This window comes from Cebus imitator, unplaced genomic scaffold (assembly GCF_001604975.1).
Source record: "Cebus imitator isolate Cc_AM_T3 unplaced genomic scaffold, Cebus_imitator-1.0 Scaffold264, whole genome shotgun sequence".
NCBI classification, from domain to species: domain Eukaryota; kingdom Metazoa; phylum Chordata; class Mammalia; order Primates; family Cebidae; genus Cebus; species Cebus imitator.
This window is the reverse complement of record NW_016107579.1, coordinates 853835-879188: the sequence shown is the minus strand read 5'-3', so window position 1 is coordinate 879188 and position 25354 is coordinate 853835. Positions and strand designations below refer to the sequence as shown.

Genomic DNA, 25354 nt, shown 5'->3' with positions numbered 1-25354 from the left:
TGGAAGCTTACAATCATGGTAGAAGGTGAAAGGGGAGCAGACTCGTCACATGGCGAAAGCAAGAGCAAGAGAGAGAGGGTAAGGTGCTATACTTTTAAACAGCCAGATCTCGTGATGAGTGACTTACTACGTATCACGAAGATAGCACCAGGGGATGGTGCCAAACCATTCATGAGAAATCCACCCGAGGGATCCAGTCACCTCCCATCAGGCCCCACCTCCAACACTGGGGATTAATCTGGGTGGGGCAAACAAATATCCAAACTGTATCACTATGGTACTCCTTTATCTAGGAACTGGAAAGTATTTGTGAAGCTCCAAAAATCTTGCAATTAGAAGAACATCACACAACTCTGTACTCAGTGTACAGAAGAAAGACAGAATGACTGATTTCTAGTCCTCAGATATCACACTAGGGAGATGCAATGTATGAGGGTACCTGGAGTGAAGGGAAAGGGAGAGAGATGGATTTATCTGAGAGGTTCCTCACAAGTCTCCTCTGTATTGTCTGTTCAAGGTCTTCTTCAAGACTGTGAAGGGTTTCCACTCTCAAATATGGGCTGCTCAAACTTTCTTTTACTTTTTTTTTTTTTTTTTTTTTTTTTTTTTTTTTTTTTTTTTTTTTTTTTTTTTTTTTAAGAGACAGTGTCTTGCTATATTGCCCAGGCTGAAGTGCAGTGGGATCACGATCGTGATCCTACTAATGACCAGCACAGGAATTTTGACCTGCTGTTTCTGACCTGGGCCAGTTCACTGCTCCTTAGGCAAACTTCCTCCCCGGAAGTCACTTTATTGATGTCAAACTTAGTGCAGGTACCTGATTGGCATAGCTTATTAAAGCCCAGAACTCCTGGCCTCAAGCAAGTTTCCTACCTCAGCCTCCCGAGTTGCTGGGACTACAAGCAGGTACTGCCTAGCCCTGCTCAAACTTTCTTGACTGCTATCATGCCTGTTTCACTAAGCTGTTTTTTTCTTTTTTTTCTAAGCATGCCCCATGTCCCTCAACTCTGTTACTGTCACCCTACACCTATAGTAACATAGGACAGTCTCTTACTGAGGAAGTTAGCTACACATGCTTATTTAAAACATTGCAAAAGCATTATAACAGGGGACTTGGGGTGTGGGCTGTCCGAGTCCTGTTATTCTCCAAGCCCTAGACTCCGGGCTGCTATTACATACAGCTGTTTAGGTTTGCCTGCTATGTGAGATCTTGCTACCCATTCCTAGGCATCAGTATCTATCTGGTTACTCAATAGTGGCCACAAATGATTATTACCCTCCATTCCCCCTCAACCTATACCATTTCAGCAGAGGACAGTTTTAAAGCTACAAAAACAACACATTTGGGAAGTTATGAGAATAGAAATTGAGTTTTATTAGCTTCACAAGGGGTAAGAGCTAGATGTACCACACAGAAGGGTTCCCATCTCAATACCTTAACTTGCATATTTAAATTATTCAAATTATTGGCGACCAGGGGTCGGGGATCGTGCACAGCTTTGAGTAATATCTGCTAGTTATATTTAAGAATGAAATGTTCTTAGGGCACTTCCAACTACTTGTGAGCTTTGGCTCCAGACAAACCTCTGTCTGTCAGGATAAACTCCAGAAGTACAAAAGGTGCCAAAAAAAAAAAAAAAAAAAAAGTAAAAAAAAAAACATCACTGCATACTTTTTTTTTTTTTGAAACAGTCTTGCTCTGTCACCCAGGCTGGAGTGCAGTGGTGTCATCATAGCTCGCTGCAACCGCAACCTTCCTGGCTCAAGCGATGCTCCCACCCCAGCCGGTACCGGCTAGCTGGGACCACTGACACTGGGTTACTTTTCTTATACTTTATAGAGATAGAGGTCTCATTATGTTGCCCAAGTTGGTCTCCAACTCCTGGATTCAAGTGAGCCTCTCACCTCGGCCCCCAAAATGCTGGGATTACAGGCATGTGCCACCGTGCCTGCCTACTCTTTTAAAGATGCTAGGGATGCAAAGAAGAGAGGAAAGCAAACAAAACCTTTTTGATCTCAAGGAGCTTAGTGTCTGACACTCTCCATCCCACACACATACACAGAGGGAAGGATCTCTTCTACAGCAAAAGTTTTCATGGAAGTCACCTGTTTCCTCACCGCTTAAAAAACACAAAAAGCCGGGAAGCCGTTATGGAGTGGGCGTGGGGGCCTGTGACCTTTTGTCTAGCTGCCACCCTCAGGGACCGACAAGGGGTATACCAAATAGGGGACGCGGCCGCTAAAGTGACGTGAACACAGGAGTCCGCATTCTCTGAGATGTCATTCCTCCAGGAGGACCCAGAAACCGTGAATGGGGCGGGGTGCTGGGCAAAATCCTAAGCCAAGTTTCCTGGGAACGCGATGCACTGGCCAGGACGCTGGGGAGGGCTGCGAGCGTGAAGAACCCCTTCTCAGGGGGTCCGTTCCTGGTCCGTATAGGGAGAAGGTTGTCCAAGCGCATGCTTATAAGGGCTAGAGCCGGGCGTGAATTCGGAATTCTCAAGCTCATCTGTGCTTGGACTCGGACTCTGTGCGAGGGGGTGTTCCAAGTCTGGTTCACGGAGAAACGGGACCCACCTGGGGCATCCGACGCCAGCGAGAAGGGAAGGGCGCCGAAATGCAAAATGTTTTCCAGATGCAGGAGGAACCCCTCTCCTGTGGCGCCTCGGACGAAACTTCAGAGCACCCGGCCAAAGGTCCAGAACGACGCTAGGACCCACAGCCCAGCCCACGTCTCCCAGGGCTGCTGAGGCGCAGGCGCAGTGGCGCCGCGCTGCAGCCCCAACGCGCATGCTCCGCCCGGCTGCTGCGCTCCAGGCCGGCTGCAGCAGCAGCGCCGGAGGAAGTTTCCGCTTTGCACTCCACCCCGGTAGCAGCTCCGCGGCAGGGACAGCTTCCTCCGGACGCTTGGCGGGGTTCGCTGTCGCCGTACGGCAGCCGGGTCGGATCATGGGGTTACCCAAGGGGCCGGAGGGCCAGGGTTTCCCGGAGGTAAGAACGCCTCCTTCCCTGGCAGGTCGGGGTTGCTGAAGAGAGGGCCGAGCCGCGGGGCGGCGAGGAGAGCGGGCCCCGGGTGCGTTAGGGGCGCCCCGCCCCCTTCCTCAGGTGTATCCACCTCGGGAAAGCGCCGACCCTCTTCTCGCAGTCGGGGAGTAGGTGACCCTGCGTGGGCAGGGGGCAGCGGACGGGAGGGGACAAACAAGCCGCTCCGGGGTCTCCTGGGGGCGGAGGTGGCCTTCCCAGCCCGACACCTGCCCTGTCGCAGCCCCACGCCCCGCGGGGCCCTGAGCTCCCACCTCTCCCCTCGTCCGGGACAGGCTCCCCAACCCAGCACTGCAGGGCTGGCCCCGAGAGCTGAGGCTGCTGCACGCAGGAGTCACGAGACCGCGCTCCGAGGCGGTCCGGCCTCCGGTGGTGTGAAGGGCGGTGACCTTGGAACGCCTACCGCCACCCTGCGGGGTCCTGGCGGCCAGCGCCACCTCCCTTGCTGTCGGGAGGGAATGCCACCCTCCTTGAGTTGATCCGGGCCCGGGCGGCGGGAGGAAGTTTGGGAGACTTGCGCGCACTAGGGTAGTGTCCCGTAGGGTCAGCGAGCCGCGGCGTTCAGGGTGGGACGCACTCCAGGGGTGCTGTGTGGCCGGGGGAGCTCTGGGCGGAAACGTTGCAGCTTCTCCAGAAGAGGGCCGGGTTCCTTTCCAGAGGTGTTTGTTATTAAGTACTCAGTACTAGGGAGAGGGTTATGAGTGGTTTCCGGATTCCCATGTCTGCCGGGAATACAAGGAACGTGCATTCGTTTTCTTTTGGCTGCAGATGTCACTTAACATTTCATACGTAGTTTGCATCTGTCGTTCCTTTCAGTTGATTTTACTCAAAGCCTAGTCTAGTTTACTGGATTCTGGAGAGAAATGGAATCCACCCTGCACCTGTGCCCCTCTTCTAAGGTTCTGGAGCAAGCATTGGGCAGAGTGATTGCTTGCTTGACGTAGTGAGTGGTCCCTTCACACTTAACCGCCTGTGACCAATCTTGCTCCTCTGCACTCCTCCCAAATCCTCAGTTCTTTCATATCACAAGTATCCACTAGTTGAGAGATCACTGTGTTCTGTGTCCAGAAGCTGGGAATATAGTGGTGAAAGGACAGATTTGTCTATCAGTGTGTTCTCCCAGAATGCAAGTCCATTTTGTTGTCTTAAGAAAGCCTAACAAGCGTAATGTTGTCAGAACCTCTGTATTAGTTAAAACCTTACATGCATGTTGCTTTGATGTGACTCAGGATAGTGAACAATAGTATCTGCACTGTGACATTTGAAGTTTTCTTTTTTGCCGCTTCTTTATTCTAGGCTCTCATTAAGTTTTTGCCTGGCTTTTTGCTGTAGACCCCTTTCTGGGCTCACGGGTTCTACTTTAAATCCCTCCAACCCAGTATCCTACAGTACTATCAGTGGAGGTCCTTCTGAAGAAGAAAAAAAAGGCAAACTGCTGCTGTGTGTCATTTGTTTAAACTTTGACTGACTGCTAAGAGGCCAGGTCTAATTGGTAATTGTTTTAGAAGAACCTGAGACAGTTCCTGGCAATTATGAGGTCAGGGTGAATATATTCAAATTGTTATCCTTTAGTTCAGAAGCTTGTAAATATAAATATGGATAGTCTGTGTTATCAGGCTGTCACTAGACTAGTTAATTCATTAAATTCATTCTTTTCCTTTTTTGAGACAGTCTCATTCTGTCACCCAGGCTCGAGTGCAGTGGTGTGATCTCAGTTCACTGCAACCTTTGCCTCCCAGGTTCAAGCAATTCTCGTGCCTCAGCCTTCCTAGTAGCTGGGATTACAGACATGAACCACTGCCTGGCCCAAATTCATTCTTTTTAACCCTTTACAAAGATAACTAGACTTGGCCCTGCCTTCCAGCTTACAAGAACTATAGTGCACGGAAATTGAAAATTTATTGGACTTGGTTTAAGAGCTCATTGTTGTTCATCTTTGTCAGAAATTTAGTTTTAACATCTGGATGTAATTAACCAGGCTGGTGGCTTTTTATGTCTTCAAGAGAGGGTCTTCTTTCATTCCATGCATGCCAGGCAGTGGCCCTTTTCCATTTTGTTTCTGTGTTGAACTAGTAAGTGAATTTGGAGTTAAACATACCCATTTGGTGTCTTGTGCCAAAAAGTTACTTCACAAATTATATTGTAGAAGTATACTTCTCCATTCCAGGGGTGAATGGATGGAAGCACGGTCCATGCATCTGTAGTGGGGTGGCCAGTGAGTGCCTGTTAGATAGGTGTTGAGGCAGTGATGATCCTCCTATTTTTGTTTGTTTTATGTCCTCTTCTTGGAAGTGTTTTCACGATAAGTGATGTTTTCATGGTAAATGACTGAACAAATGAAGAGTTCCTGTTTCACATCCCAGAAGTTTTAGGAAAGTACTTACGTCATTTTCTTTTTCTGCTCTAACATTTTGAACTACAGCTGCGCTTTAGCTTCTCTTTCCTTAGAGTCTTCACTTGCAGATGTTTCTCAACCATCCCAGATTTTTTGCAGAAGGGAGAGAAGGTGTGAATAATTTATATTACTTAAGAAAATGTTTATGTCCACTAGGAACTAGTGAATGCTAATCTTCAAGATCCTTAAAGGACTGGACCAGGTTCATTTCAGAGAAGGATGTAGCTCAGTGCTGTCACCTCCCCCACACCACTCCTACTCTATTGCAGGGGATTATCAGTCACTTTAATAATTCTGTATTAACTGTATTTTAATATGTATACTCCTTTTCCTGGCAGTTTATACATCAAAATAAACTTTCTGTTGTCAAGGATGTGACTACCAAAACATTTTAATACATGACTGGTTTAGGTTCATTTACTTTATGTAAGCATTAATAGATCATTAATAAGTGTGTCCTTTGAAGTTAATGCTATTTTGATACAGAGGAGTAAACCCAAGTTGATAATAATACAGTCCTCTCCTTAACCAACCAATAGTCCAGTTAGAAAGAGAAGCGTGTACATAACACTAGATATCTCACTTAGAAGAGGTTGATATTTAATTATATATACAGCATAGACTACAAATAAAATAGAAATGCAGAGGAGTGACCATTTCAGGATAGATTTGTGAGAGATGGCTTTGAATGGGAGCTGGAATATGAAAGTGATTTCTCAATAGTTAGAGAATGTCATAGCCATGAACATGTCTTGGTTGTTTTGCGGGGAGTTAAAGGATGAAGCTGAAAAGATAGTTTGGTGGCCAAAGATCTGAATGTGAAACTAAGACTTCTGGAGTTTATCTAAGAGACAGTGTGTGTGACCCATTGTTGATAAGGGCTGAGAGGGTGAGCTAAAGAGGGTTAACATGAAAGCTGTGATTTAGGAAGGGGTAAGCAAAACAAATTAACAGGGAAGAAAGATAAAGCATTTGCAAGAGCCCTGGAATGAAGTATGAGTACAAGGGAAGAGAGGACAAATGTGAGATGCATAGTAAAGGAAGACTTAACAGGCATTGTTGGGTAAGGGAGTAGTCAGGAGTATGAGAATGTGAACCGGGGTATCTTGTTGGTGCTTTATATAGAGATGGTTTTTTATTTTTTGCAGCAACGAAAGAGAGGCAAGGTAGTTCATCATGATAGTAAATACATGAAGGAGTATTAGATTATTTAGATGGATTTAAGTATTAGATAAAGTTGTGGGGGTAAAAGGAGGATATAAATTAAAAATTTTAAATCAAAACACTGATTTAAATATATTAGATGAATTTATTATTTTTAAGGCAATTCCATTAAGTAGCAATAATCACCGTTTAGTATATCTGGGTTGGCAGCCTTTCATATATTTTTCGAGATCAAAAAAGAAAGTGCAGAGAGGGATACATATTTGAATTCCCTTCTTCATTTCTATGCCTCTTGTCAGTAACTTCTGGGACCTGGACGAGCATAAAATGTTTTGTTTGTTTGTTTTTTGGAGACAGAATCTTGCCCTGTTCCCCAGGCTGGAGTGCGAGGGCACAGTTTTGCCTCACTGCAGCCTCTGCCTCCTGAGCTCAAGTGATTCTTGTGCTTAAGCCTCCTGAGTAGCTGGGATTACAGGTATGCACCACCACACTCAGCTAATTTTTTTATTTTTAGTAGAGATGGGGTTTTGCCATGTTGGCCAGGCTGGTCTCAAACTCCTGACTTCAACTGATCGGCCCCGCCTTGGCCTCCTAAAGTGGTGGGATTACAGGCCTGAGCCACTGCACCCAGCGAAGTATAGTTTTTTGATAAAGGGTCTTGCTGTGTCACCCGGGCTGGAGTGCAGTGGCCCAGTCTTAGCTCATTGCAATCTCTGCCTCCTGGGTTCAAGCAATTCTTATGCCTCAGCCTCCTAAGTAGCTGGGACTGCAGGCATTTGCTACCACACCTGGCTAAGTTTTTTATTTTTAGTAGAGATAGGGCTTCACTATGTTGACCAGGCTGGTCTCAAATTCCTGACCTCAAATGATCCACCCACCTCAGCCTCCCAAAATGCTGGGATTACAGGTATGAGCCACCACGCTGGCCTTAAGTGTAGTTTTTTTTTAGAAAACATCATGAAACTTTGTTCCTGTCTGTTAAGGAGTTATAATTTATTTGAGAAGACTGTCAAAGTAAACCATGGGTTAGAGAAAAAGGAAGTATTTTACTCTAATCTTTCTTCTTCTGGATTCCTTCAGCATGTGATGAGTAGTGTATGCTACCTGGGCATGTGTCTCCCTCAGCTATGAAGACTAATAGCCCATTGAGGGTTGGGGACCTGTTTGTGACTCTGGCAACACTGTACTCATGCTTCTGTGTGAAGCTTGCTGAATTATCAGAGAATCTATTGCAGTGATGTAGCCCATGTTATCTGCTCCTTGGCAAAGAGATTGTGGCATCAGGGGATATACCTGGTGTTCCTTTATTCAGATAGATTTTACCAGTCAAACTTTTACCTTTTGTTTTAGGTGGAAACAAGAGAAGATGAAGAACAAAATGTCAAGTTGACTGAAATTCTGGAGCTCTTGGTTGCAGCTGGGTATTTCAGGGCAAGAATTAAAGGCTTGTCACCCTTTGACAAGGTAAGGGGAAATCTTTCTAACCATTAGACTGTTTTTGTCAGAATGACGTGGTTAATCATGGCAAAGAAAGGAGGAAAAGATGATGTTTTAACTTCCTCCATGCCTGTGTTGCCATTTCTTCCTAATTCACATTCATTATGGAAGTGTTCAAATTTCTTTTCAAAGACAAATGATATATCGTGAATATGTCATCAGTTCCTTTTATGTGCACAAAGTTTTAGGAAATGCAAAGAAGCAAAATAAATAGTTCCTTCTATCAAGGAATTTACAGTTTTGGGTGGGGATTATAAAACTTATAGAAAATAAAATAATCAGAGTTAGTAATGAGCTATCCCAAATCAGCATGCTCACAGACAGTTGCCAGATATTCTGCAGATGGTAAATGCTCTGATTTAGGACGTGAGAAAGATCGCTGTGCAATGAAATCTTCTAATTCAGCAGAACCTTGAATGATGATGCATAAATCATAGTAATAGGACACAGAGAAAAAACAAAGGCACAGTTCTCAAAGAGCCCAATTTCTGTAGAATAGGGATGAGAGGCAAGTAGATCAACATCCACAGAATAAATAGCATGTTGTAGAAAGTTCCACAGCAGACTGTGCACAGAAAGGACACATCCAAATCAGACAGGGCAGGATGTGGAAGACAGTGCTGAGTGCTCCAGGGGCATCACAGTCCCAGCTGTGCATAACAGAATCACTCTGGGTTATTTTATAATACAGAACCCAGGACTCATTCATTGAAATTCTCATTAGGTAGGTCTGAGTTCAGGCCCTGGAATCTACATTTTTATCCGGCAACTCATAAGAGTCTAAAACAGCCAGGGGTAAGATTCATAGTTGTTTTTTTCTAATATCAAGCTGTGTCTGAAAAGAATTTTGTTTTAAAATGGATTTTTAGTCTTACTGTCATTTGCATCTCAGAGAATTCCTGAGGGAAAAGTAGAGCCAGGGGTTTTCATCTCAGGTAGATAAGAAAAATAAGATGTATGGAAACAAAATGTCAGCCTTGCTACCCGTGTTTCTGGTCTATAAAACACAGAATAAATGTCTGTCCTTTTGACTGTAAAGAGGATCTATGTACATTATGTTCATTTAGTAATCAATGTCAGCTCCTCAGTCATGCCAGCCACATTTCAGCTGCTCAGCAGCCACATGTGGCTAGTAGCTACTCTACTGGTCCATGCAGATAACAGAATATTTCTGTCACTGCAGAAAGTTTTCTGCAGAGGTGTCATTTTAGATTAATTATAGTTGATGGGGTAAGGAGGACACATTCTCTGTCTCTCAAGATATATAATTTTGTGTGTGTACTGAGTCTATTCGAGCTACTTATAATTTGCCTGCCTTCTACTTCTTCCATTCTCCCCAAACTAAGAAGAGAATACAAATATTTTCTTTGTGTCTTGCAGGTAGTTGGAGGAATGACTTGGTGTATCACCACTTGCAACTTTGATGTAGATGTTGATTTGCTCTTTCAAGAAAACTCTACAATAGGTCAAAAAATGTAAGTTTTTCTATGGAAAACCTAAAGGTAGGGAGAAGGGAACTAACTTTTTCCCATGCTGGTTTTACTATTTCTTGGATTCCACATGTGCTTTCTTTGTAAATTCCCCCTTGAGTTTTACAGTGGTTGTTAGGCCCTATTTTCATTTTGATATCCTTATGGGATATGGTAGACTCCCATCAGTGGCAACATTCCATTATATTTCTAATAGATATGGAACACAGTATTTTTTATATGTATTCTCCATTCTTCATCTATATTTCTGAAATTTAAAAGATGCTGAAAATTGCTTTTTCTTCTTTTAAAGTTTAGATATAAAGTTTATTTGGAAGCAAAATATGACCAGAATTGAATGAATTTATAGCTTTATTGATCTCACTTATGTGAATATTCGTAAGTTTTGCTGAATAAATATTTTTTTTATTATAGAGTGTGGCTCTAGATTTTTCTGGGTTCTTACATAATATATAGTATGTATCCTTTAGGTATTCTAAGGAACTAAATGTAAAAAATTCAGAATTCTGAAACACATCTAACCCAAAGAGTTTGGATAAAGGATTGAGGTTGTGTTACCTTCTCTGGTAAGTGCTTGATATGTGTCTCTTAAGTGCAGACCCATGAACCGTAGCTGTGCACAAAGCTGGAGATGGATTCACGTGGCTAAGGACCCACCAGACTCAGCGGTGCATCACAGAGCTCATTCTTTATTATCTGCAGAAGACATGTTATGGCTGCAGGGTACTGAGTCACCTAAAAGCCTCTTCCGTTTGGTTTTGGAATGTGTTTTTTTTTTGGAGTTTCCCACCCCCATAGAGTTTCTGGTTAGGTGCAGTTTAGACTAAAACAGCCCTATGTTTGCAATTTCTCAGTATATCTAGTCAATTTGATGGGCGGGCTGGACATACATCCAAGGAGTGCACTTACCTATTGAGGGCATGGTTGTCTCTCAAGCTGTCTTCTTTATGTGCCCAATTGAGGCCTTGTTCCCTGTCATCCTTCTTTGCTGAGAGTTCCATAAGCTCCTATCCTCCATCTCTATCCTCTTCTGAAGCCCCATTAACAGAGGGTCCTATGGCTGGAGGCCCGTAATGAGATCTTACATTTATAACTGAGTTTATTTCAACAACAAATATTTATTGGGCACCTGTGTTACAAGCACTTGCATGTGTATTTTATTATTTTACCTTCACTACAGCAGGATTAAACCTAGTTTTATGATCGGAGTATTGGATCTGGACCGAGTTACTTGCCAAAAGTTTCAGAACTGGTGGCGGAGCTTGAATTTAGACCCAGGTTTAATTCACTGTCTTTCAAACTGTTTGCAGTGGAGAAGAAAACAGTGTACCGAACACTCTTAAAAATGAAAGGAATCAAACTAATCACAGCTGGGCGTATTAAAATCTTAGTCTAGGAAACCTGCCTCTGCAATTGTCACTTTCTGTGATTTTTTAGGAAATCTGAAGAATCCACCTTGAGCTACAGGGAGAAGCTGAATGGGGGTTATTAGATTTCTGGAAGTATTTCTCACTTTCTTTCCTTGCCCCCCAGCTTGCCTGCATTTTCCTCTATGTCCTTATCTTGACTGCCAGGACTATCCAGACTTGGCAGTAATTTCTGGGAGGTGGGTTTAAGAGGGTTGTAAATCCTAGGATGACCTGTGATAGCCTACTCTCTGGGCCTTTATGAACTGGGTGAGTAGGCTGGCTCCGTAGAGTGGCCAGGGACAGCTATGTCTGAAGGCAGGGGGTTAGGCTGGATGGTGTTGTGGATCCCACCCTCTTGTTTTTAAGCTACTACGGTTCTAGGCAATTGATAGCTCTACACAAACCAAAATATCTGTAACCACAAGAGGGAGCGCTCATCCTGCTGAACCAAAATGTAACTATGCAAAGGCTGTATTGATCATGTGCCCATGTATAGATAGTTAAGACCAGCACTGAGCAAAACCAGGACTGATACTCTTTTTTTAGTTGCTAAGCTTGGAGTTTAAGCAGCAGTTCCAGTTGAACACTCATTTCTTCATTTTACAAGTTTCAAGGAAATTAAGAAATAAGCCTGAGAGTCTGATGGAGATCAAAATTCAAAAAAATAAAGCTTATCAAGAGAGTGCCTTAGATATGTTGCCAAATGGGTTTGTTGGTACTTCACTACCAACCTATCCCATGTGAGTCCCAAGCAGATCTGCAACCACAGGCTTCTCCTGTAGGGCAGGCAACACATCTTATGGCAGAAAAGATATGTGTATCCCAAAGACAGGCTGCCCAGAAAGGACGGGCACCAGGAATGGCTGGGAGCTGCATGACAGTTTTCTTCTTCTTCTCAGGACTTTTGGTTTTGTTTTATTTTAAGAGCAGTTTTACTTTGTTGCAGAGCCTAGAGTGCAGTGGCATGATCTTAGCTCTCTGCAGCCTCAAACTCAGGCTCAAGTGATCTTCCCACCTCCTACTTTAGAGTAGCTTTGACTGTAGGAATGCACCACCATGCCTGGCTAATTTTTAAATTTTTTTATACAGACAGGGTCTCAGTGTGTTGCCCAGGCTGGTCTCAAACACCTGGCCTCAAGTGACCTCCCACCTTGGCCTTCCAAAGCACTGGGATTACATACATGAGCTACCTGGCCTGGCCCCTCTTAGGACTTTTGGATAAATCACTCCTCACGCCTGCTTCTGTTGGGGAGGAAGGGTGACGGGGAACAGGCAGCAAATAATTCTTTGATATGCTTCCCTCCTGGGAGGTAGATATTCCCTCTCGTTTATGAATGTGTGCAGTGAGGTATTAATCTTCCCCCTTCCATATTTTTTTTTCTATTAACACATTGGACCTGACATTTGGTCTTATGATCAGTGGGGTGTTACTGTTGTTCTCAGCAGTTTTAACCTTGGTCCCAACTTGTGAAGCTATTTTCCAGATACCAGACACTGTTTCTTAATGTGTTCTCTAATGACCATTTCCTGGTGGGGCTGCTTAACTTTAGCTCCTAGGTCACCTAGTTACTATTAATACTAAGACTGAGGGGTGAAACCTACTAAGGGAAACAAAGGTAAGATAATAACTCTCACCCATGCCTGATAGATGTTGGTCTTGGGGGTATCTGCCTCCTGGGAAGGATTATTGAAATGCAGAAAGATAAAGGTGGACAAGACTTCTTTGAACAAGAAACGCTTTGATAGACCCAAAACTTGTTGGATTTGAAGCACCTAGTAAGTTCTAAGTGACCCTTGTTTAACCTGGACCTTTGTCTATTAGAACATAGTACTATACTTGGTTATAAGACCACAGTAGCTCCTGTGACTGGCTAAGATTTTTTTAAAGGCTCTTGTGTGGCAATATAACCTATCATGTAAGCTGAGCCAGAAGCTCCTATTTCTCCACATATCCACAAGGCCATGCCTGGTCACTGCTTCTCAACATTCCCAGGCTGTATACCGTGGCTTTGGGGTTAGGCATACTACTGAATAATATATTTTTCTCCCCTTGGGTCTGATCCAGTTAAGATAGTATAAGAAACAGGAATCACATAGCTAGAGATCAAATGCTAACTGATTCAGGAAGGAGGCTTCAAGCTGCAATAAAACAGACTTGCATACAAATCTCTCCGCCACTGCTGCCATAAACTGTCCTGCCCCAGCTCAGGCTGAGCTGAGAAACCTCCCTAGCAGGAGAGAATGCTTACCACCTGCCTTACAGAGAAGAACACTCTGGGACCTCAGGGAGCCTGGTTCCTCCCTTTCCAGTCCTGCCTTGTGGTCTTCCATAGGAAGAAGACTGAGGCAAGGTGTTAGAGAAAGGTCAGTATCCCTCATGAGAAGCAGAAAATATCTCTTCTGTTTGGAAATAAGGGTGAGGTTACACAATTTCTTCAACTCTAGGATTTATTTTAGAGTATCAAAAATTAAAGATTTCTATTTATTTTAAAAATATTTTTGTACCAGAGTAGAGAACTCCAAATATCTTTTGGAAATGGGGCTCCATGTTTCGTCTTAGTATTCTGGGTACCTGGTGTAAGGTCTGGTAATTTGTTGCCTAAATGATATTTAGAATATTTTTTTCAAACTTTTAGAAAGAGTAGCTCAGTAAAATGAAATGTAAAAAGAATACGGGGCACTAATAACTTTTTACCTTACTACGTAAGGATGTTAAAAAAAATAGTTACTACTTCTAACATCACCATTTCATAAAGAAAAAATATTTTATATCTAAAAAGGAAGAAAAACATCATAGAATAAAGGATGAAAGCAGTTTTATGGACACACACACACACACACACACACACACACCCAAATACACCCAAATTGTGCTTATTTTTCTCATTTTGCTGTCATCTAGGAGAAACTTGTCATGGTCTGGATTAACCTGGCATGGAGAAGTCCCAGATCCTTCTGTAATGCTGCCCAGACTTTAGAGATGCCATAATGGCTACTTTGTGTGTCTCACTCTTTGCTTGTTGCTTTTTCTGAACAGAGCTCTATCAGAAAAAATTGTCTCGGTCCTGCCAAGGATGAAATGCCCACACCAGCTGGAGCCCCACCAGATTCAAGGGATGGATTTTATTCACATATTTCCTGTTGTTCAGGTGAGAGCTTCTGTATGGTTTCTTGTCCTCTGAAACATCAGAATTCCTATAATGGGCCTGGCTTGTGCTGTAATTGGCCCATCTGTCCTGGATTCTGAATTTAACAGTTGTGTTATAGATTTGGTATGGTGGAACATAGCAGTGTCCCTTGTCGTCATCTTCAGAAGATTGCTGGTTTTGCATATACCCTAGTTTCCTGCTGTCACCTGATAAGATCTTTGAATGTTCTCCTCTGGCTATTCATTGCCCTTTTGGTAAAGACAACTCTGCAGCCTGGTATGCCCTGTTCCCTTTTGACCTATCCAGCTTGATTTCATTCCTTGCTTTTCTTTGTTCTTTTGGTTCTAGCCCCCTCTGATGTTCATTCAGATTTCCCCAGGTTTATTATGCTTCCACCTGTCACAGTGTTTTTGCCTTGCTGGTTCCTTGGGCTGGAATGCTGTTCCATTCTCTCCTTACCTGTTTAATTCATATGGCTTAATTCAACCCTTCAGATCTCAGTTCTACCAAACCTCTTCAAGAAAGCTTTCCCTCATCCCCTAATCCACAGCATGTTCCTTTATGGTATGCATTCCTATGGCCACATTCCCTTCCTTCACCAGAATCTGCCTTACTGCAGTTTGTAATCATGTATATCCATGTGTGTGATTGTTTATCTGCTTCTCTCATTAGACTGAAAGCTGCATGAGAGTAAGGCTGCATGGGTGTCTTGCTTGTTTTGTTTCCAGTACCTACCAGAATGTCTTACAATGTGTAGATATTCAGTCGGTATGGCTAAATGCCTAAAGGGGAGACTTCTCTTTGCTTCCAGCTGTTTCCCAAACCCCTATGATTAAGTAGCTTATGTTGTACAGCTCTCAAACAGTTGACCCTTCATATTCATGGTTCCACATCCATAAATTCAGTGAACCATGCGTCAAAAATGTTTGGGGATGGGGAGAAACACAATAAAAATAACAATACAATAATAAAAAGTAATACAAATTTAACAAGCTGGAAAAAAAATAGTACACATGTAAAAATACAGTATAACAACTGTTTACGTTGTATTAGGTATTATAACCTAGAGATGATTTAAAATGTAGGGGAGGATGTGTTTAGGTTGTATGCAAATACTGTGCCATTTTATATCAGGGACTTGAGCATCTGTGGATCAATATCTAGAGTTTTGGAACCAATACCCCACAGATTCCTTGGGACAACTGCATTCTGTGCCATTCTATATGGGCTTCCTCTCTAGGCATCTCAGAAAGAGGAGGCGCAAAGGGACTCAGATGTTTTGGTAGCTGTGTGAACACTACTTCCTGTCTGATCCTAATAGAGTTCTTTGAAGCATTTATTATAATCCCTTACATTTGAGGAAAGTGAGAAATGTAATTTCCTTACATTTGGGAAAAATGAGACTGAGAGAAGGTAATTGATTTGCTTAAGGGCAGAGAGCTATTGAGTGGACAAGCAAAGGTTTCAGTTTAAACTGTGTCTCCAAGCCTGTGCTTTTTCCACTCCTCCATTCATGCAGCCACTGAGAAGGAAGGTACACAGCCCTAGAAGTTAGAAAAGTTTTCTAGTTCTGTGTTAAGATTATGAAATGTAGGGGTCAAGAGTATGGACCCTGGAGACTTCCTGGGTTCAGATTTGTCACTTTCTAGCTCTATGTGACCTTGGGTAAATAACTTTCTCTCTGTTAAATAGAAATAAATAATAGCACCTACATGATAGGATGAGAATTAAGTTGATTGTATGTCTAAAGCACGTAGATGAAAGACCGTTTTAGTAAGTGCTAAGTGCTATATACTTGTTTCTGTTACTACTTTTACGTGTTGAATCTTCCCCTTCACTAGACTTCAAATCGAATGCTGTGAAATTTGTAAATTTGAGGCCAAGACTTTACCTTAAAATTGATTTGTATGTTTGCCTTTTTGTCTTTCCTGATACAAGGGGACACTACCTGATTGCTTCTGTGAAAGTGGAAAGTTGGGGCCCTGTGTTGATTATTATTGAAACCTACAGACATGATCAAACTGTGACATTGTTACCTTTCCCCCAAAATGTGGATCTTTAGAGATTAGACCTTTTTTTAATCCTACACTAGGACTTGGGGGGCAAAAAAATCTAGTCAGGTTGTAAGAAGAAGAATGGGAAGTGATCTTCTGCGGTCAGTTTAGGTGTTTTGAGGGTCTGAATGTTCTCCATTGTGAGTGGAAAGCTAGAAGGTTTGTCTGGATGGGAGGCCCCAGGCTAGTGGTTACAATTTCTTAATTTCATGGACTTGTAAAATTTTAAAGCAAGAATGAATTGGCCTTGGGTTGCCACCTGTAGTTTGCCAGGCAAGGACACTTTTAAAAAAATAACTACTATGTTCTTTTATCATTTCCTAAAAGAATGGCCATTTAATTCTCAAGCTCAGAAAAAAGCAGTTCCTCAAATTAAATAAGTTTAACATGATGAAAGTCACCATGTGCTTGTAGTTTTTCCCTGTTGATCCTCCTCCACCTCCACCCCCACCCCCGCCCTGCCCCCACCACCAGTAAAAGAATAATCATGGGCCAGCAGTTGAAGCCATTGACCTACTTCTCTTGTGTGATCGTGTTCACGCCATTTTAGCAAAGCTGTAGTAACGTTCTCTGAATGCCAGAAAACAGCTCTAACTTCTAGTTCCTGGTGGTTCTAGGTCATATTTTTTTCTCCTGTGTTGGACACGTGAGTCCTGTGAATGTCGATATTTTTCTTGAGTACTAGGGAACCTGTGGCAGAGCTAGGCTGTCCAAGAATTTCCCTGTATAGACTTTCATGCTGGAAACTCCAAAGCAGCTGTTACAACTCAACAAGCTTTCCCTTCCTAGTGGGATCATGATCTCCAGGATCCAGCCAAGCAGTAACTTAGGGTAGATCTGGGATTAGTGGAAGCAGCTCTGAAAGGGAAGCAGATGTGAAAAGCCAGAAACTGGGTCTCCCAGTTCAAAAGAAAGCAGAGCTAAGTTGAGTTAAGCAATGACCTAAAGGCCTTAGTTGGCCCTTAGTTGTCTTGGGCCATCGTACTGGGATGGAGTACAGGTGAGGGGCTACAATTGTTCTGAATGCTCTCTGATCGTCTGTATCTGGTTCTGGATTTTAGTTAGTGCCAGAGGTCACTGTTTGGGTGTGAAGTGGTAGAAATATGGAAGATACTAACAGCAAGGAGTATTCCTCATAGAGTTATTTGTAGTCACCTCTGTTCGGAGCAGCTATTTCCTAAACATGTGCTTTACTTGAGCTGGCTGTGATTTATGAACAAGCATCTCTTCCCATCCCTGCAGGAGCACCATGCAGCACTGTGTTATGTGCCATGTGCCTGCTTTCCTAGGTGGCTAACCCTCACGATGTGTGCTATGCTTGGTGAAACACAACTACTATCCAAAAGCTGCTTTTGAGATGTAGTAGCTCTCTTTGAGGAGGGAGTGGAACCCCTCTGTGATGTTCTTCAGTAATAAAGAGAATGAATGAAGAGCTGGGGAGGAAAAGCAAAGGTTCTTTTTATACTTTACAACCTTACCCTCAGACTAGTTGGATCTTCTGCAGGTTTTAGTGGGGTAGTGTTTTAATGATAATAACTGGAGTTTTAAATTGCGAGAAGTGAAGAGCAGCTGTTTCTGTGTATCAGCCTAACAAAGCTGGGAAACATTTCATAAAATCATTTGTCCAATCTTCCTTGTAGAATAGTCTCTGAGTTGTGACTCCCAGCTTTGCAGCTTGCTAGCTATGGATCCATGAGTAAGTTATGTAGTCTCCTGGCATTTCAGCTTCTGTAAAACTCAGCCAGTACTATCCAAAGTTGTGAAGATTAAGAGAGAATGTTTTGAATGTCAGGATAAATCAGTGCCTTTAGCTGTGTACTCAGTATGCACCATTGTTGAATCTGAGTATTTTAGACATGTTTTCATCTGTCAAATGGAAAGTTACACTAGCATTTGCTGTGGTTCTCTCCCCTTTGCCTGGTCTGTGGTGTAAGGAGCACAGGAAAAAGATTTATATGAAGATCTGCCAGTAGGACCAGGAAGTTGGGAGATAACTCTGTTTTGTGCTTCAGGTATTTACAAATCACTCTTCTACTTGTGATTTCATTTGCTCCCATGGTAGCTCTGTGAGGTGAAAGAAACTGATACACTTTTACAGAAAGGAAAACTGAGGCTCAGCGATATTACGTAAGGCTTTAAAGCTCCTGCATGAGTACTCAGCACTAGGTCCCACTGGATCTTAACATCTGGGATGTCCAGCTGGTTGCTTTTCCTATAGGACAGAATGTGGTGATAGTTTCTTATCACCTGTTCAGTTCAGCTATGCTGATTTGAGTTCATGAGTTGTGACATGTCTGAATTGGCCTTCACTGCAGTGGAATGTTGTCCTTAGCAACTCAGGTCTTTTCACTTTCTTCCCCAGTGGCTGGTGAAGCGAGCTATAGAAACAAAAGAAGAGATGGGTGACTATATCCGCTCCTACTCTGTATCCCAGTTCCAGAAGACTTATAGTCTCCCTGAGGTCAGTATTGTGATTTTCTCTTCTTGTCCCACTGAGAACCAGAGTGCACACTTAGAGACTCCCCTGCAAGGAGCCGAGTAAGCAGGCTCCCCTATTTTCCCACCTCCTACTTGGCATCATTAGTGCCTCTTTTCACAGCCACTGAGTGCAAAGCTCTATAATTTTATCATTTTCTCTGAGTTTTAGTGTTTGATCTAAAACTGTTTTATTAACTTAGTATTTGATCTAAAACTTTGTTTTATTAACTTAAGAACAATGGTTGATTTTTGTATAAAGTTTTTTTGAGAGGCCACTTGCCCAGAATATCTCTATAGTAACAATTTAATAATAATAATAATTACCACAGTAATAGCTAATAGCCATCATGTATTTACTACATGCCAGTCTCAACGCATCTTGTGGCTTTTATTCTTTAATCCTTACTGCCTCCTGAGATAGGTGTTTTTATCTCTGTTTTACAGACAGAGAAACTGAGGCTTAGAGGTTAAGTAACTTACCTGAGGTTTCAGTGCTTAAGAGGATTTGAAATGAGAACTCTTGTTTTAAGCACTACTCCTTATGACTCCCTTTTTCTTACTGGCTGTGTAGGGATCTATGTTGGAGCCATCTTCAGGGTTCCTAGTTTTCTTATGGATAATATATTCCAATTTGTTAGAAAATTGAGACTTCTTCAGGCAAAGTAATGATGAGAAGTCAATTTATAAGGCAGATTCTGAGTGGTTCACTGGAGTTTTAATTTTCCCATGGGATTTCTTTAATTTCTCTGTTTTGTCTTGTAGGATGATGACTTCATAAAGAGAAAAGAAAAGGCCGTCAAGACAGTTGTGGACCTCTCAGTAAGTTAGTTCCCTGGCTGTATTCTTCTGTCAGAGCCCTGTTTATTCTCAGCCCTTAGATTTAAATCACAAAAGTGCTGCTCCTGAGGCTTTTGTCTGCAGGGATTGCTTAGGAGTTAGACTCAGATGGCTGTGCTTCCCTGCTCAGGGCCAGGACACCGGCATGCACGGGTAGAACCTGACACTACTGCTCTGTCTTCTGACTTCCGGTTTTAATGGAGAAATAGCCAAACATAGAGCCCTTTTTAGTTTATCCCAGTGGCAGATGTAAACTTTGAATAGCTCTGAAGAGTAGATGATGAATAGAGATGATAACTTGAGGTTACTATCCCCACCCCCATGATGGCTTTGCATAAACAGAATAGCCTCTGAGCTTTGTGTGGGAAGCTCTGGGAGGGCCTTTGTACCCATTCACAGGGTGTCTTAATCACGGGGAGTCTGCACATGTGTGCCCACTTTCCCAGCACGTAGGTTAGTGGAGCCTTTGACCATTTACAAAACACTGAGCCAGAGCTCTGGAACCTTGTCAGCTGCACACTCTACCCCCAGCCTTCCTACCTGAGCTGAGGGGAACAAAGCCTAGGTTCCTGTGTACACATTCTCTCTCTTCTGAAAATAATTTATTGTGTTGTTTTGCATGCTTTTTACTTCATCTAAATTATATTATACTAATATAGTTGGTTTTTAATAGTTGCATAGTTTCTTGTATTAATATGCCACCCAAATGAAATATCAGATGTACTTCTTATACAGATGGCATGGGTTACATACCTTGTGTCACTGTGAAGATTGATATTGTCTGGTGTTTGTGGCTTTGTGAACTGCCTGCAGAGTCTTTCCAGAAACAGAATTCCAAACTGGCTTATCTTATAAATAAATGTGTGGTCTACCAAGTTGATTACTCTGAAAAGAACAATCTTGGTAATGAAAGAAATGAAAATCTCTTATGGAACAAAAGGTCTTGATCACTTTATGATTGTAATTTCTTTTTTTCTCAATTCCATTTTAGAAATGGAAGGGGTGGAAAAACTTTAAGAAAGTGACACTCCAAAGCCAGATATTGTTTTCAGATTTGGTGGCAGTATTAAACAACAATAATAAGAAAGAATGATATGACCTCAGAGTAATTTTCTTTCCTGGTTGTGAAATAGGTATTCAGTTTAGAGCATCCTCAAAAGTTTTTGAAAAGGTTGATGGATGTAGGGGAATTAAATCAAGGTTGATTTTCACCTTAATTTTACAACACAGAAGCAACCACTTTTAATTTTGGACATATTTCTTCCATGTTTTGATTGTGCGTTTTTAAACTGAATTGGAATCATACTTTAAAGATAATTTTGTGGTTTTTTTCACTTACCAATATAGAGTCTTTTGTATGCTATTAAGGATTCCTGCTGGCCGGGCATGGTGGCTCACACCTGCAATCCTACCACTTTGGAAGGGTGAGGCGGGTAGGTTAGGAGTTCAAGACCAGTCTGGCCAACATGGTGAAACCCCGTCTCTATTAAAAATAGAAAAATCAGCCGGGTGTAATGGTGCACACCTTTAATCCCAGCTACTTGGGAGGCTGAGGCAGGAGAATCACTTGAACCTGGAAGGTGGAGGTCGTGGTGAGCCAAGAACGTGCCACTGCACTCCAGCCTGGGCAACAGAGCAAGATTGCATCTCCAAAAAAAAAAAAAAAAGCTATAACTACATTTCTCATGGCAAATAGTAACCAATTGGTTGGATAAGATATTGCTTTACCCTGTTTTAAATGTTACTTCATTTCTGGAACAATATGAAAACCAGGTGATAATCACATTATTTCTGAGGCAGGAAATTGCTAGGCCAGCAGCAGGACTGGAGGGGAAATTTTCTTTTGAACTGTGTACTGTTTGAATTTTATTCTAAATCTGTTTATTCAAAATAGTAGACATTAAGGTGTTTTTTTTTTTTCTTTTTTGTAACAAAAGCCACATTCAAACATTAAAAATTTTTAGTGCTTAATCGAATATCTTCATTTGTAAATCCCACTCTGATCCCTGGGTAGAGAATGAGAAAATGGTATAGTTTTCGGCCCTGTAGCTCAGAAAAAAAGGCCAGTATTAGCTGTCAGTCATCCTAGTACTGAAAGTGGGCCTGGCATCTCTATGCCCATGGAATAGTTAAGGCCCCTAGAGTCACATTAATTTTTCTTTTCATTTTTAGTGGAGGTTTTTTTTTTTTTTTTTTTAAATCCACATCTGCTTGTAATGTGATTGCTGAGAATTAAGAAATAAGTGATAATGACAAATACTTACATAGTGTCCAAACATTGTTCTGAGTGTTCATCTCTAACTTATCCAGTCCTCACAAGAATCCTATGAAGTAGCAATTTGTTGTTGTTGTTGTTTTAAACAAATGAGGAAATTGAAACACAGGTTATAGATAAGATGCTCAATGTCACAGTGGTGATGGTGGAGGCAGGACTCAAACCCAGTCTTGTAACTGTACTGCTGTGAGCTTCTAGATAAAATGCTGTTTGCCAGCTGATGAGAAAATAGTATCAGAATGAAGGAAAATGTGCCAGACTTGGTGGCTCATGCCCATAATCCTAGCACTTTGGGAGGCAGAGATGGGCAGATCACTTGAGCCCAGGAGTTTGAGACCAGCCTGGCCAATATGGTGAAACCTCATCTCTATAAAAAATACTAAAATTAGCGAGGCACGGTGGCATGCACTTGTAGTTCCAGCTCCTCAGGAGGCTGAGGTGGGAGGATCACCTGAGCCTGGGGAGGTTGAGGCTGCAGTGAGCTGTGATTGTTTCACTGTACGCTAGCTTGGGTGGCAAAGTGAGACCCTGTCTCAAAAAAAAAAAAAAAGGAAATGGAAAAAAAATTGTGAGTCCCTGGTTATAATTTGTATTGTTTAGTTTATTTCCTTTTTCATGCATGAACTTACCCTCAGTTGATCAGCAATACATTTTCAGCAGGAATGATAAAGAATCTTTATGGATGACTAAAGGTTGTCTTTGGGTTTTCTTTTTCTCATCTGCTGAAAATAGCCCTCACTTCCAGGAGCTGTCTGCATAGGTTTCTTAGCTGAACTCCATCGCCGTTAACTTTCCTCCCTCCCTCCTGCCATTTCTGCCAGCCCTTCCTTAGCTGACTTGAAATGGGAGTCCCAAAAGCTCTCAGAGACTCTAGGACTGTGGTGCATATCCCTGACCTATTCTTGTGAGTCAGTACAAAAAATTAAACCTCTTGAAATTTTATTTATTGTCTTGCTCCTCAAGGAAAATTCCTCCCTTAGTAAAGGAAAGGAAATCCTTGATTTTAAGTTGTGAATGGAAAATTAAGGAATTTAAAAAATAAAGTCAAATACATAGGTTTTTAGACCCAGCCTTTTATAAAATATAAAAGTTATTAGACCCAGCCTTTTATAAAATATGTGTGTAGCTGCTGTGTATTTACTAAGTGCCTACCATGTGCCCGGCATTTCAGTAGACATTTAACAAGCGTTAGCTCCTTTATCCCTCATTAACACTTAAGGAGTTGTATATTATTATTTCCGTCTTACAAATCAGGAAATTGAAGCTCAGAAAGGTTAATAAATTCCCTATGTAGCTGCAGAGCTAGGAAGAGGGAGTCAGATTTTGATATTGCACCTGACTCTAACACAACAGGTGTTGGCATTCCTCCACTTTTCTGGCTTTTCACCTGGTCTCTGCTTTCCCACATATTCCTGGCACCAATTTTGCAGTACTATTGCTGACTTACTTCAGGGTCCTGAGATATTACTTATCTGGGTCCCAGAGACTCAAATGCATCCAGAGTGGTTGGGTTCTCTCCCACCACCTCTTCAGTTCCTTTGGGAACATTGACTGTGACTTCTCATTTGAAGACCCTTTGCCCAGCCAAAGAATGGGTGCCAGGTGGGGAGTGTCCTGTTGTTATCTTTTTGGTCCGCACGATGCCTTTGCGCCTCAACCAATAGGCTTGTACTTATTCTTGCTTAGACATAATATAAAAGTGTTTAAATATTAAATTTTTAGCTAATTGTGTTTAGCTATCCTTAGAAGTGGCAGCAGCATATATAAGCTTAATTTGGGTGATGCTTTGACAGGTTTGCTTGCAGGGTAGAGGAGTCCCTTGCACCATGAGACCATCTAGAAGCTTGAACACAGGGGCAACATCCAGAGTGGGAGGAGGGGAAAGGAAGTCCCCCAGATCGTAGAGGAAGCTCATCTTTCTTGGCGATGTTGCTGAGCATCACACAGGGTGTCTCTGGGTCAGAGGCCTATGAAGAGCCTTAGTGGCTTGAGGTCTTCATAGCCACAGGGCTTATTCTGTCTATGGTTAGAAAATGCTAACAGTTTTGAAGGGTGTTGTTTTGAAGGTTTGCAAAGTAGGCAGGGTCTAAATGGCAAAAAATAAATCTGATTATTTAGGCTATGTATAAAACATTTTGATATGTAAAAATTTGAGTTTGTGCTGGTCAGCTTTTGAGCCAATGGGTGTCAGTCTTCTGTGAAGAAGTCTACAACATAGGAGCCATCTTTAGCTCACTTATATAACACAACGATCTTATTCTTACCCACCGAGTCATACTGTTTAGTACAGACTCAAGGAGACATGAGGTGGGACTTGTGCTGTACCTCAAAGAGCAGAAGATGCATACTTACATAGCAGAGCTCATGTAAAAGAGAGTGGAAGAACAAGGTCATGCAGCTGATTAGTGGCAAAGATGGAACTAGACATCAGCATTCCTGACACCTGTTGCTTTAAAGGGTGTCTTAGCAATAGCTCTTTATAGTTGGCCTGTAAACCCCTGGCATTTAGGTTGTGTTACTTAAGCAGACTATTGTTGTGATCCATGTGGCAGCTTCAGATTGTAAATGAGTCTTGTGAGAGGGCTAGCTGAAATGGCTAATGGGTGGCTAGAATGGCAACACTGGGCAAGTTAGTGTCGGGGGCAAGCCTTGAAATGAGAAACCAGGTTACCTAGGGCCAGACCTCATAATGTCCTATGGATCTTGGACAAATTATTCAGTGTCTGCTTCTTCAGTAGTAAAGGGAAGTTAACAGTGTGTGCCCTGTCTCTACTTCATAGTTTGGTTATAAAGTGTAAAAGAAAGGTGAGATGTATATGAAGTTTTATACTTTAACATATGAGGAATAATTCACAAAAGCCAACATTGTCATTGTTTGGCAGAATAAAAGGTTCTTTTAGCTGTTGGTGTCAGTATGTTCTTGTTTTGGAGTTAGTCCTTTTTTTTTTTAGAAGAATCCAATTTCTTGTCTTCGGTTATTGACTCTGTCAGTTGTAACTAAGGACAATAGAAGTTAAGCTCAAGCTGTAATAGGAGAGCTCAGTGGAAGCTAAACCAGGCACAGTAATCAACACCACATAGTTTGATTATATTTTGCATCTCTCTGTAAGTCTGTTTTATGTTATTTAGAGGTTCCTCTTCATGTAGACACTAGCAGTAAACTGGGGAATATTTGTGGCAGGAATTTTTAAGAACCCTTTAGCATCATCTCAGGCCCTGTTCTATTTCCTTTTCCACAAAATCATTTGAGATTATATAGTGTGTGTTACAGAAAGAATGTTTTTCTGTATGCTTGAAACTATATATTAAAGTAAAATAGTAATAAAGTTAACCAGAATTATCCATGGGGAACATCCAATTAAAATAAAATGCCACTATCTGGAAAAGCCTGATAGTAATGCTTTTTGTGGTGATGTCCAGGTAATGATTAGATGCAATAAACCTGGCTAATAGGGAAGAAGAGATGTGGGGATGAGCAGCCCGAATACCTTGCTGGCATAGCAGCTGCCTCCCTGCATCAAGAGCCCTGAGTAGATACTACTAGGGTACTATTTGACAGCTGGC

At 42.1% G+C, this 25354-nt stretch overlaps 1 protein-coding gene across 5 annotated transcripts in view; it reads left to right on the top strand.

The window, feature by feature from the left end:
• Nucleotides 1-2788: 2788 nt before the first annotated feature.
• The window catches only part of CCDC93 (coiled-coil domain containing 93), an 89345-nt gene continuing 66779 nt past the window's right edge, over nt 2789-25354 (top strand). For 4 of the 5 annotated variants that reach the window (XM_037728398.1, XM_037728397.1, XM_037728396.1 and 1 more), the window contains exons 1-6: nt 2789-2991; nt 7952-8065; nt 9479-9573; nt 14035-14146; nt 18563-18661; nt 19441-19497. In XM_037728398.1, the coding sequence (XP_037584326.1) occupies nt 2791-2991; nt 7952-8065; nt 9479-9573; nt 14035-14146; nt 18563-18661; nt 19441-19497 (678 nt within the window). In that variant the 5' untranslated portion in view covers nt 2789-2790. The remainder of the gene's footprint in view (nt 2992-7951; nt 8066-9478; nt 9574-14034; nt 14147-18562; nt 18662-19440; nt 19498-25354) is intronic. The other variant, XM_017500227.2, reaches the window with a different exon arrangement.